General features: G+C 34.6%; 1 protein-coding gene across 1 annotated transcript; it reads right to left on the minus strand.

Moving 5' to 3' along the window:
• Positions 1-5,141: 5,141 nt before the first annotated feature.
• On the minus strand, positions 5,142-12,485 carry LOC105195177 (RNA polymerase-associated protein CTR9 homolog). The gene is made up of 14 exons (XM_011160462.3): positions 12,282-12,485; positions 10,904-11,002; positions 10,591-10,830; positions 9,533-10,105; positions 9,333-9,452; positions 8,945-9,255; positions 8,360-8,885; positions 8,107-8,301; positions 7,913-8,029; positions 7,524-7,834; positions 7,125-7,462; positions 6,819-6,996; positions 5,963-6,577; positions 5,142-5,881 (listed from the first exon to the last, which is right to left on the minus strand). Exons 1-14 carry the CDS (start codon positions 12,321-12,323, stop codon positions 5,821-5,823), a joined length of 3,726 nt encoding a protein of 1,241 aa, XP_011158764.2. The 5' UTR covers positions 12,324-12,485; the 3' UTR covers positions 5,142-5,820.
• Positions 12,486-12,488: the final 3 nt, after the last annotated feature.

Here is a 12,488-nt window from a genome sequence, read left to right on the forward strand (position 1 = left end):
CAACGGCGATCACTCTCGGAACCCTTGGATCAACTTTCCCTTATTTCCTGAACATCGATAGGATATCACTCCGCTGCAAGATTTTCCTTAAATCGAGGCCGTGAGCCAGTGCCTTAGAAAGCATCTTTATGTAGATGAACAACTGCAGTATATGGTAAACTATGATATAAAAATTTAGTAGTCAGAATTTGCGTTGGTGTGAAAGAAAAGTTATATTACAATCAAGAATGGGGAAAAACAATTTCTGCTAAATGCAGATATGACGAATTGAACATCGTACAATATCCTATGATTAACATCATGATGATCAATTGAAATGACTGCGTTAATTATAATTATATTAAGTGTAGAGAAAGCCTTGAATTTTATACATAATATTAATTTTACTCGATGTGGTGACGACAATATACTTTTTGTACATTAAAACTTTTTGAGCAATGATTGTATTAAACAACGCGTAATTATGTATTTTCTTGCGGTAACACTGATGCTTTTATCGTTTCGAATAAAACATATGATAAATACGCGATAAGAAGTTTGAGCATTTTACAAGGATGTTTTATCCTTTAACAAAATGGAGATAACCAGACCACGAATGCTTCGTAAGACTCGTATCAAGGATCGTAAAACTAAAGTTTCAACGCCCGGATTTTAGAACGCTTTACGCATGTGGCAATAAAGTTTACGAGGCGAAGACACGTGCCACCAGTTATTACCAGCCTCTACGCAGTCGTAATTTTTACGTTATCCGTGTGTAAACGTCGTTAATATCATCTGCAATATATCGCTTTATGATTTTGCTGACTTGCTTTATCCTCGATCTTTTATCGATCGTCCTGAATGCGATGCATTAAAAGTTACCGTGGAATATCAATCTATCAACATATGCTAGAAATAGGTGAAAGTTACCGAATGCGAGTGATAAAAATAAAAAGTAAATAAGAAATAAGTAATGTAGACAAAAATTTAACAAATTTCATCTTCTTCTGTTCATGCTAACTTATAACAAATTAATTTTTTATTACAAAAAGATTTAACACGTAATAATCGATGCTTGAAACATCAAGCTACAATTTCGAACTTTGATTTGCATACAAAACAGCACCAAATACGAAGTATAATAAAAAAATAGCTTAATTGATTTGCATTTAACAACTTCCCTAATATGCTACAATTTTATTATTAAAATAAAAATGCAGAAACCACTATTATTAGAAACTATCTATTTATTATTAGAAACTAAGAATTTAGTAATATACCCTCATTTATGCCATTTTCATCATTTACTAATTAGTTTTATTATAAATAATTAAAATATCGATTATTTTTCTTAATATCTTAGTGTTTTATAGCCGAGTCACTTAAACTCGACAATTTAATAGTAACCCAGCAATTACTCTGTAACGACGATGCGATAACAATTTGTAACCCTCAACGTAATGAGTTTTCGACAAGTGGCATATATAAACGACGGGCAACGACGGTAATTAATCTTGTTGAAGTGATTCAAACGAAAACGCTTGAGCCCCAAGTACCAACAATCGCAATAACATTTAGGATGACGTCCATCGCAAATTTTGCTATCTCGAAAAGCAAGCCGACTCGTAATTTCAAGTAATTCATTAGCAATCTTATTAAAGCGGTTTTATTTAACCGCGGTCTCGCTTATACTCGCAATTTCGCATTAACGAAAATTAAATTTGAAAAAAACGAAAATTCTATAATACCATTTAGCCAAAGGCATTTCTTTAAGTTGAATCGTGTAACCTTTTATCGCAAATTAAAAAAAGGTACAATTATTTTTCTTAAGAACAGTTTCATTTTTCGGATGTTTGACTTTCTCTCGATTTCATTTTTACAATGTGTACTAGACGTATGTATACAAAAAAAATTCATGATTACCTTCAAACGTAAAACGTTTGACTTTTCATTTTTAAGGAAATGTATTCTGTGAGAATATTCTCGAGATTCGAGAATTTTTTAAAAATTCTGTGAATCTAAAAGTTGTAAAATTCAAAATTTATTTTACCAACGTGTTAAACTAATGTTGCACAAATGTATAAATAAACTTTTATTTATAGTTGTCGAAGGCAGTGCAAAACAAAAGAGGGAAGTAGGGGGGTTACAGTAAATTCTGAAACAATCCAGGGCAGTCTAAACACATGCGGCGCAAATAATAATGCATTGGCTTTGACGTACCTGTGGCTATGCATAATTCCGGTACTAAGTTGTAGAACTAATTAAACTTCAGTCTACCGAGAGGCAAAGTTAGGCAGTTCTCCTGTTTCAATGATTGGTTTCATAAAATTCTGTATAATCACTGCAGGAACCCAAGATCGTTGAAAGTTGAAAATATAGTTAAAAAGCTCGATGTCCTTCTTTAGAATGATCTTGCTTATTTTTCGTGCCGTTGGAAAAAAAAAGAGAGAATACCATGGCAGTAAAACGAGAAATATACGCATGATTGTGTATTTTGTACTTCAATTTTTATGATTTTTGTTATTTTTACAATTTACACTGATCGAGCAGAACAGACAATTAATTACATCAGAACTAACAATCCTTGAGCAATAACTGCTCTGGCAGAAAGGCGTATCTTATTTCGCAACGTCGTAAGCGTCGAATTAACTTAATTAAAGTGTCCAGAGAAGACGAGGGGGAAAAAAAGGAAAATGGACTGAAACAACAAACGTTGAAGTGGGTGGGCCAATTCAGCGGGGTCGGCAAATGGTTGAAAGAGGGAGCGGACGCGCGAGCAGGAGCGAGAAAATAAATCCACACCACGCTTGCTGGTGGATCGAAACGGCAAATATTTGGAGCTCCCGGTATGCCCGACGCAGTACACACTGGAACTCGCACCCTCTTTCCTTAATATCTCCATTTGCCGACCTGGATCCTCTTGTATATCAGACTGAAGATTTCCCTCTAGATATACCGAGTACGTACACTTCAATGAAGATTGCGAGCTTACGCCGTAGTAACGAATACGATAACGAACGGAGATTTCGGCGCACGGTATCCTTGTGAGCCAAAATCCGCTTATTTTCTGTGGAAAACGAAATCTTTAATTATTTCTGTAAGATTTATGGACGATCCTGTGTAATTAAGATCCAAAGAGTTCAAACAGATATTTGAGTTTAATATAAGATATAAATAACGGTTAATTATCCTTTCTTTTTTGTATTTGAATAATCATGAAATAACACACACAGAATTCATTATTATTCTAAATAGCGCTTTTAACGCTGAATCAACGGCATTCGAGAATTTTGACTTTACGCGAAATATTCCGGTGTATAATTAATTAAATGTTAATGTATATGCGGACAATTGATTTTGAATCTAAGGATTTCTTGCGCGTTGCAAATTATTATCGATGAGCGGCGGTACTGAAAATTACTCGTGGGAAATTCCAAGTACTCGCTCTTCCGTACACTGTGTGCAGTTGATGGCGTTATTACATATGTATGGAATGGAATCCTTGCTTGCCACGTGTGGCACCAGATTTACCGAGCTTCATATGTTATTTGGGATTAAAGCAATGGAATACACCTGTCGTAAAACTTTACCTAAAAATAAAGAACTCTGCATGGCCAGAGTTGGATGGACCAGATAGTGCAAGTACAGTATTCGCAGAATATGTAGAAGTAAAACTTGAATCGTGCAAAAGAAATCTCGTAATCGAAGGAACGCGAATGAAGAAATGATTATAAGAAAAACTATCGTTACTTAAAATAAAATAAAAAAAAAGAAGCCTCTATATACACATAAATTTATTTAAAAAATTCGAATTTTTATCCTACCTTTACGGAGGCTCAACAATTTTGCATTTTAAATTAAAATTAAATTCGCCGCCAAATGAAAAGGAAAAGCGAGTGAGAGGAATGATAGCGGACTGCCAAGTCTTATGTATGGTATCTTAGAAATGATAGGTATGTCAACGTGAGTATATGAGGAATCGTATATAACGTCGTGCATCTGACAGGAAGTTATCAGACTTTATAGACACGCTGGAACTAGGCTGCCTTTTACGATAAAGTTCGACCGGGATCTTTAGAGCTAGAAACCAGCGAAAAGGGAAAGAGGAAGGGGGAATGACGCAATAGATAAGAGAAGTCACGAGAGGTCACGAAAAAAATCGAGAAGTGATAGATAAATGTATCTATGAGCAAAATGATTCTGCGACATGATTTCCTGGACGATACGCTATTAATTAAAGTAGGATAAAGTGATTAAACCCACGAATGGGAGCGGACGAGTGCTGAACTGGAAATGTGATTACAATTAAACTATAATTACGTGCGAGCACTGACGCGCGCCGAAACCGGTTAATCCGTTTTCTACAAAGACCGTATTCATGTAACATTCATAATGAAATTACCACGTGGCTGGTATGCTTCCCCACGTGGAACTGTTGCACAGACGCAAACTGCTCTTACACATTAACGCCTCGTTTGCACATAATCGTCATTAGTATATTAGTAGAAACTCATTAAATGTAACTGGACGAATTTACTACAAAAGCATCATTTATTATCATTTATTCATTTATCATTATAGGTTTCAACATAATATTAAAATATTCATCGAGATTTTGTTTGTACTTCTCTGTACTATCTATAATTGGATCTAATTATATTTATGACTGCTTCGGAGAACGAGGGAAATGCTTTTTTTAAGTACGAGTACGTTGTACCACTGATAAGTCCCTTTCGAGAAAAGGACGAGAGAATCAATAAACGGACGAAAGGCACCGCTTGGAAAGGTCAGAAAATTAGAGCGAAATGTGCGAAGGAAATCGGATTGTCACCGACAACCTGTATGCAGAGTGCCATTGCAGGCTACGCGAATGTGTCACTCACCTCGAGAATGAGCATTAATAATTTACACCGCTTGTGAGATCGATATGCGCACTGCTCCCCGCACGACAGACAACGATCTAATTATATTTGCATAACAACGTGCAGGCATGTTCAAACCTAGGAATGTCGACCATCTGACTAAGCGAATATTGACTATTTTACATTTACGTTTCAAAATTCGCTCATGTTAGTCATTACTCTCATAAGTCTTTAATCTTGAAAAACACGACTAGAAAGAAAATTTCTTTGTTTGATCTAGGTAAAAGAAATAGTCTAGTGTGTAATCTCGTTGTTTTATTTAGCACTGTATTATAAAACTTCTTTTTTACTTGATCGTTGAATAAAATTTTTTTATTCTGAATTTTTCATACATTGTTTTTTTTATCGCCACAGTGCTGTGATATATACGCATATGATAATACACATAGTCATTACTATTATTATCGTCTTATTACTATTATTATTACTATTAATAAGGAAAAATGAAATAAAATCATTTCGAGATAAAGAAAATTAGAAAAAAAATTCAACGATATATCTAATAAATTGTGCGGAGGAATTGCAATTAACTTCACAGTATTTGGTCATTCAGTACTTGCATTTTCGTTAATGATATATTCACTATTCAATAATATATCAACAATAATGTTTCAATTGACAAAAAAAATTGTTCAAAAGTAACAATTTTGTTTTTCTTTGATATAGAAATAATTATTTTTTTATTCGTGCTGTACTGATTTCACTAAATCAAATATTATTTGATTATTAGCGATTTGCATCACATCAAAATACTGTTTTGCAAATTAAAAAAAATAATAATAATTTCAAACATCTTGTAAATTTATGTTAAAAGAACTTCGTAAAGTGATCTTTATAAAATTTATATATGTTTTTTACTTGTAATCTTTTCACTTTCTTCACTGTGATATACCATGTTACAAATGTAAGAACAGCTGATTTATTCGCTATCACTACCGCCGCTTCCTGACACTGATTTTCTAGATACCGGGGACGCAGAACTGTGAAAAAAAATTAACATGTACATTTATAACTGTGTATTTTGCATAAAAAAAAAAATAAATAAATAAAATAAAACTTACCGTGCCGATCCACTTGGACTCCGGCTTCGGGAACCGCTCTTCGACCTGGAGCGTGATCGCGATCTGCTGCCGCTTCTCGATCTCGACTTAGATCTCGAGACGGACTTCGATTTAGATCGCGATCGACTCTTGCTTCTCGATCGACGTTCCTCCGAGCCTGAACGCGAGCCGCTTTTGGATCGAGACCTTGATGGTGATACACCTTTCCTTGAACCGCTCGGCGACTTCGACCTAGAACCGCTCTTTCTCGAACTCGACCTTGATCTTGGCTTTGATCCACTTCTTCGCGAGCCGCTGTTAGACCTTGATCGTGAGCCGCTCTTACGTGAACCCGACCTCGATCTTGACCTGCTTTTGGCTGACCCGGATGCTGAGCGACTTCTTGATCTCGAAACACTTCTGGACCTAGATCTAGAGACAGATCGAGATCGAGACCGAGACCGAGATGGCGACCGCGAACGGGAAGCAGAGCGCGAACGTGAACGCGAACTGCTTCTCGAACGGCTTCTAGATTTCGATTTTGAACGTGATCGCGAACGTGAAGCGCGGGAGCCTTCGGAATCTGATGCAATTCGTTTGCTGCTGCGTGGTTGATTCTCATTGCCGCTTTCACCGCTGTAAGAATAAAAATTATCAAAGTTTAATAGGATTAATTTCGATTTTGTTGAGTTTGTGAGATAAATTTTAAAAAATAATATATTTAACAAGACATTTTAATATTAGTGTTATTAGTTAGGTTATAGTCTAGAAAACGTAAATATAATATCGTCTAATAAGAGAAATCAACTTTACAATTTCTTCGATTTTATAAAATTATAAATAATCGTTTATCATTAAGATAACATATCATGCTTACCCGCTGGCGATTTTAAGGCCACCCGTATCGCTGTCTGACTCACTCGTCGAAATAGTTTCCTTCGATTTAACCAATTTACCTTTAAGAGTCTCAACCGCACCTTTACGCGCAGATTTTTCTTTTTTAGTCCCCGCGTTCTTTTTGACTCGCTTGCGTTTCGGCTGATCACTATCCGATCCTGCAAAATGTGCATTTTTGAAATTACTTTTTTATTAATTTTGTGAAAGTGTTGAGCTCGATAATTAAAACGAATGATTGTGTAGCATTTTATACAGAAAGATAAAGTAAAAATTAATTCTCTCTTACCGCTGTTGCCACTTCCGGCATCCTTTCTACGTCTTCCTTTACCTTTGCTCCTCTTCTCCTTAGTTTCACCGCTAGGTTTTCTTTTACGCTTTCTTTCCTTCGGCACTTCCTCTCTGCCTTCGTCTCTGTCAGAACCTCCACTATCACTGACATACTGATCAGTTCGGGTTCTTTTACCCTTTTTACCCGGTTTCTCCGATGGCATTTCGTCGAATACCAGTGCGTTCTTAGTTTTCTCCACGTATTCTTGTCGCTTCTGCAACATCTCCTCCTCTTTCTGACGACGCATCTCTTCCAATTTGCGTTGCTCTTCCGTCTGACGCATTTTGAAGGCTTGTCTATAAATTTAGGTGATTTAGCGATAAGCACAAAAGAATATCAACGACAAGAGTGACGTACCTTTCCTCTTCTTGCTTCCGCCTTAACATCTTCTCTTCCTCGTCTAATCTTCTAGCTCTAGCAACATGATATTGCGCTTGCGATAATAAATCTTGACATCTCCTGGCTTCACCTTCAGCTAATTGTTCCATCCTGTCGCCATGCGCCGATAAATATTGAAAATATTTGTGTGAAAGGCCCAATTCATGAACCGCTTGAAGTACAGTAGTCAAAGTCGATTTTTCATCTTTAAGAATTTGTGTAGCCAATCGTTGGAGTACGAGAGCAATGTTATACAACAAAACGGTATCCTGTGGAGCTACTCGGCGTGCCTAAAAACATATACATGAAATTAAATATTAAACATTAAAATAAAATAATCTAAAAAATATTCAAGTGTGACTACTTACTTTTAACAACGTCAGTTTTGATTCCTTTAGCTTGCCGGCTTTAAAATAAGCTCTTCCAAGATATTGCAGAACTTCAACGTGATGGTATTTATAGAACTTGCGCAAACAATTTTCGTACTGCAATATAAAAAAAATATGATAATTCAGTTGCAATTATTTTTAATCGTGTTAACTATATATTATCTATTATTTACCATTTGAATAGCACTGACGAATTGTTTCTGCTCCACATAGATATGTGCAATATTCAGCCAAACGTCACAAAATTCTGCCGTTGCTTCGCGCACTTGAGCGAATATGTCTCTAGCTTCGTTTACACAACCCTTGTGCGCGAGCACTGCGCCAATGCCATTGGAAGCCCAGATGTTCTTAGGATCGTTTCTCAGAACCTAGTAAATCATATTTATAATCACGAATGTTTCGATCAGTTGGATAACACTGCATTACCTGTTTGTACATAGCTAATGCTCGATCCTGATGTCGTTTTTCCCTTTCCTTATCTTTACCACTTTGATGCAATGTCTGTAGCCAAATATTTCCCAACGCTATCAAAGAATAAGCATCGGTACTTGTTGTCGGATTTTTTAAAATTCTTTCGAACTTCTTCTGGCCAGGCCCCCATTCCATTTTGGCCAAATGTAAATTACCTAGCAGTGACCAGGCGTCCGGATGTTCGTTATTGATTCTCAAGGCGTCTTTAAACCAATCGGACGCCTCGTATATTTGTCCTTTGTCTCTGGCCATACAACCAAGCCTCAGATAACAATCTACGTAATTCGGATGCTCCTTCAAAATGTCTTTGTACAATTTCTCCGCTCGATCGAATATGCACAGTGCCTCATTAAGTCGCGCTAAGTTATATGTCGTAGTTACTGCTATCGAATTGTAATACACGGAATCGTGCAGGGCGTCCGCTTTTGACCGGGCTAGGGATTCCTCTAGATTTTGCCGAGCTTCTTCTAAATTACCGAGCCTGAGAAGAAATAAATCAATGATACACGAAATAAATATAATATAAAAATCTACATGTACCTGTAATGCAATGCTCCCACATTATTCAAAATCTCTGGCGGTATATCCGCTTGAACTTTCTCTTTTAAAATCCTGGTTGCAGTCCCATACGCATTTAAAGCTGCATTGAGATCACTTTGTTCTAAGATTTGGGCTAACTCAATCCATGCTTCGACATCATCGGGAAACTGCTCCGTTACTTTACGCAAATGATTTTTTGCAATATCTCGTTTCGATTGAGAACTCGAGTTAGCATAAAGTGAGCCAAGTATCTTCATCGTCTCGTAATTACCTGGCTGTGCTTTCAGGACTTTTTCAAAACATTGGGCTGCCTTTTGTTGAAAATGAATTGTTATTTTACACGTTTAGATATAAACAATTAATTTTAATGTTTATCACATGTTCATACATTTTCTGCATCACCACGATAGACGTACATTTGGCCTAAGCCAAAATGCGGTAGTACAAATACAGGCGGAGCAAATTGTGTCGCCTGATAATAATATTGGAATGCCTGATCGTAATCACCCTGAAATAATTTTACTTAGTCAAGAGCGATAACAATGGCATATTGACGTAAATAATATTAATTGGTATTTTATAGTTTACTTGGACGTGAAAGGCTCTAGCTAGCTGATAACAGCTTTCTGCTCGCATAGCTTCATTCTCCGTGTTATGAAACGCGTGCAATGCTAAATGTTGGACCTTATTGTAATCTTTTTTGAAGAAAAAATGATTCGCTAAATGATTCAGCACCATGGGATTTGTCGAGTCAATCGTGTACGCCTTCGATAACATTTGCACACCGGTTCTTATGCTTTCAGGCTGTTGCTGATTTAATTTTAAGACAGAAAGGCCAACTAGTGCACCGACGCATTGTCCATCCAACTGTAAAGCTCTCTCGAATGCGAGTCGAGCTTTCTCCTGATTATTTAATTTCATAAAACAATGTCCCATTCCCAACCTAACGGCGGCTGGACAGTTCGGATTAGTTCTGAGGGCTTTTTTATAGAATGCGAGAGCACCTCTGTAGTCTTTTTTGTTAAAAGCTATACAAGCTTTGCCAAGCAAAGATGGTATATTATTCGGCGATTGATTTAATACGAAATTGAACTGTGCGTCAGCCTGGTCCATTTTGTCGCCTTCGAGCAAACAGAAATAAGCTCGGCCAAGCAAATGATTCTACAATAAAAAAAACGACGAATATAAAAATTAGGAAAATTGTGGATATTACTAGTGTTCTTAATTTTCGACATGAATAAAATCAAGGGAAAATTTTTTTCTAAAAATATAAAAAAACCGAATGTAATAATGAGGTACTAATATTTTTAATTTTCCGGGAAAGATAAAATTGAGAATTCAAAAACCTGATTTTTTTAGTTCTTCCAAAAAATATAGAAAAATACAACTATGATAATGACAATGGTCTTTATTGATAAATTATTTACTGGAGCTCTCAAATATAAAAGAAATCTTAAAATCATTAATAAATAAAGGTGATTTATTTTATGTTACAAAATTTCATATATATTTTATTTAATCACATTATTTTTCAAAAAATCCAAGAAAAAAATGAAAAAAAAAAACTATTTTTTCTCCAAAATTTTAAGCTATTTATTGAGCTAAAAATACTAAATATTGCTATTTAAACACATAATGATACATACCTGATCATACATAATGATTTTGTCAGCTGTTGTATACAATAATGTGGCTTTTGTAAAAAGATCTCTTTTTTTGTCTTTATTCTTTTCTTTGTTGGCTTCCTGAACATAATAGGCAGCCAACATATCGAGAGCTCGCATCTGATCTTTTTCATAATCACGGTAATCAATATTTGCATCAATACGAGAAGATTCCAATATCTTAATGAAGTCATCGATCTTTTGCTGTTTATAATACTCGAGCTGAAATAAAAATAAATTTAGATGGATATTGCAATAAATTATATTTTCAATTAAAATTGCCCATTCTACATACTGCCAAATTAACCCAGATGTTAAGTTGGGCATGTTCTTGCCGTAGAATTCCCAGAACTTCATCTCCCTCTGGTAATTGATCTAAATAAAGTTCTATGACCTATAAGATTAAAAAAGAACAATAAAAATCTTAGAGGAGTTACATATGTAAAAATAGCTTGCACTTCTATAACTTTCTGATATCAATGTTCATGTTAATATAAAAATTAATATTATATTTGATCTATATGTTATCATGCAATTGCAATATACATAATATCAAAATATGGGATGAGCAAATAATTTTTTGGATATATTTATAATATATTATAAAAATGAGGATAAATAGAGAAGTGATCTTAAACTATATTTTGTATACAAAATCATAGGGATTATATAACTATGTACTCGTGTGTGTGTGTATATATATATGATACAATTACCACAGAAAAATATTATTTAAAAACATGAATAGATAAGATTAGATTATATCTTAAATATAAATTTTCACATTTATATACTATATAATTGTCATAAGTAAAAAGGATTTGAAAATAAATATAAGTGGTTTTAGATTACATTTTAATTAAGAAATCATGAGTTTTGATTTATACTTGGAAGACTAGTATATTGTCATAGGCAGGAAAAGATAAAAAGTATTTGAAAACATATGGAATTAAATTAAATACAAAAGGGTTTACAATCATACTAATATATAAAACACAATTACTACAGAGAAAAATATTAACAATAGATAGACAAGATAATGGTACATAAAGATATATACAAGACGAATAAGAGAATTTAGAGACAGTAAAATGAAAGTAGAAAATTTTTAGAAAAAACCTTTTTCTAAAAATTTTCTATTAAAAATAATTAATTAAAATGGAGTTGTTGAAGCAACATATGGGCTATTCCACGTAAAGCGGATCAGTCATCTTTTCAAAATTTTTTAAATTTTGCACATTTATAGTACTCAGGAAGATATAATTTTGTGCCAAAGGATTTTTTTTAATTGCAAAATTAATCAAGATATAAACAATTAAAAATTTTGTTCAAAAATTCATAACTCTGTTGCTTATATAGAAATGTATATTCTTAACAAATAGTGATACAATGAGCTTAATTTCGTTAAAATTGGAAGTGGTGGTGATATTCTTAATTTTTACCATGTCTAATCCGCGAAATAGCCCATATGCAATCTGAGCACGTGACATCTCATGTAATATGGTATTTATTTAACTAAGAGAAACGTAGCTTTCCATCAAGGTTAAGCTTGTACTAACATCGCAAAGTATTGTAAAAAATTAGCGCAATATACACAGTTCCATTACAGTCAGGATCTCGTAAGTTAGGACACGTGAATCTACAATACAATGAGTAAAAACAGGCATATTTACCTCATCTGTATCACGCAGTGGTATCTCGATAGAACCCGCCATTGTAACTTTCACATTAGAGCAGTCAGATAACTATACAATTTTCGACACTATTAAACATTTGAACTAAATTGGTGAAAAGACCGTCTTCTTCAATATTACCATGAACCTTCCAAAATGTTTCAGAATCTTCCTTCTTGCACGAAACGGTTAAGCCTATCGTACATG

This window comes from Solenopsis invicta, chromosome 5, assembly GCF_016802725.1.
Source record: "Solenopsis invicta isolate M01_SB chromosome 5, UNIL_Sinv_3.0, whole genome shotgun sequence".
Taxonomy (NCBI): Eukaryota; Metazoa; Arthropoda; class Insecta; order Hymenoptera; family Formicidae; genus Solenopsis; species Solenopsis invicta.

Coding starts and splice junctions, on each gene's coding strand:
- LOC105195177 (XM_011160462.3), bottom strand. CDS start 12,323: ATGGCGGGTTCTATCGAGATACCACTGCGTGATACAGATGAG. Junction 11,003..12,281: donor CACTGCGTGATACAGATGAG/GTAAATATGCCT, acceptor TTAATCTTATAG/GTCATAGAACTTTATTTAGA. Junction 7,835..7,912: donor CAAAACTGACGTTGTTAAAA/GTAAGTAGTCAC, acceptor ATATGTTTTTAG/GCACGCCGAGTAGCTCCACA.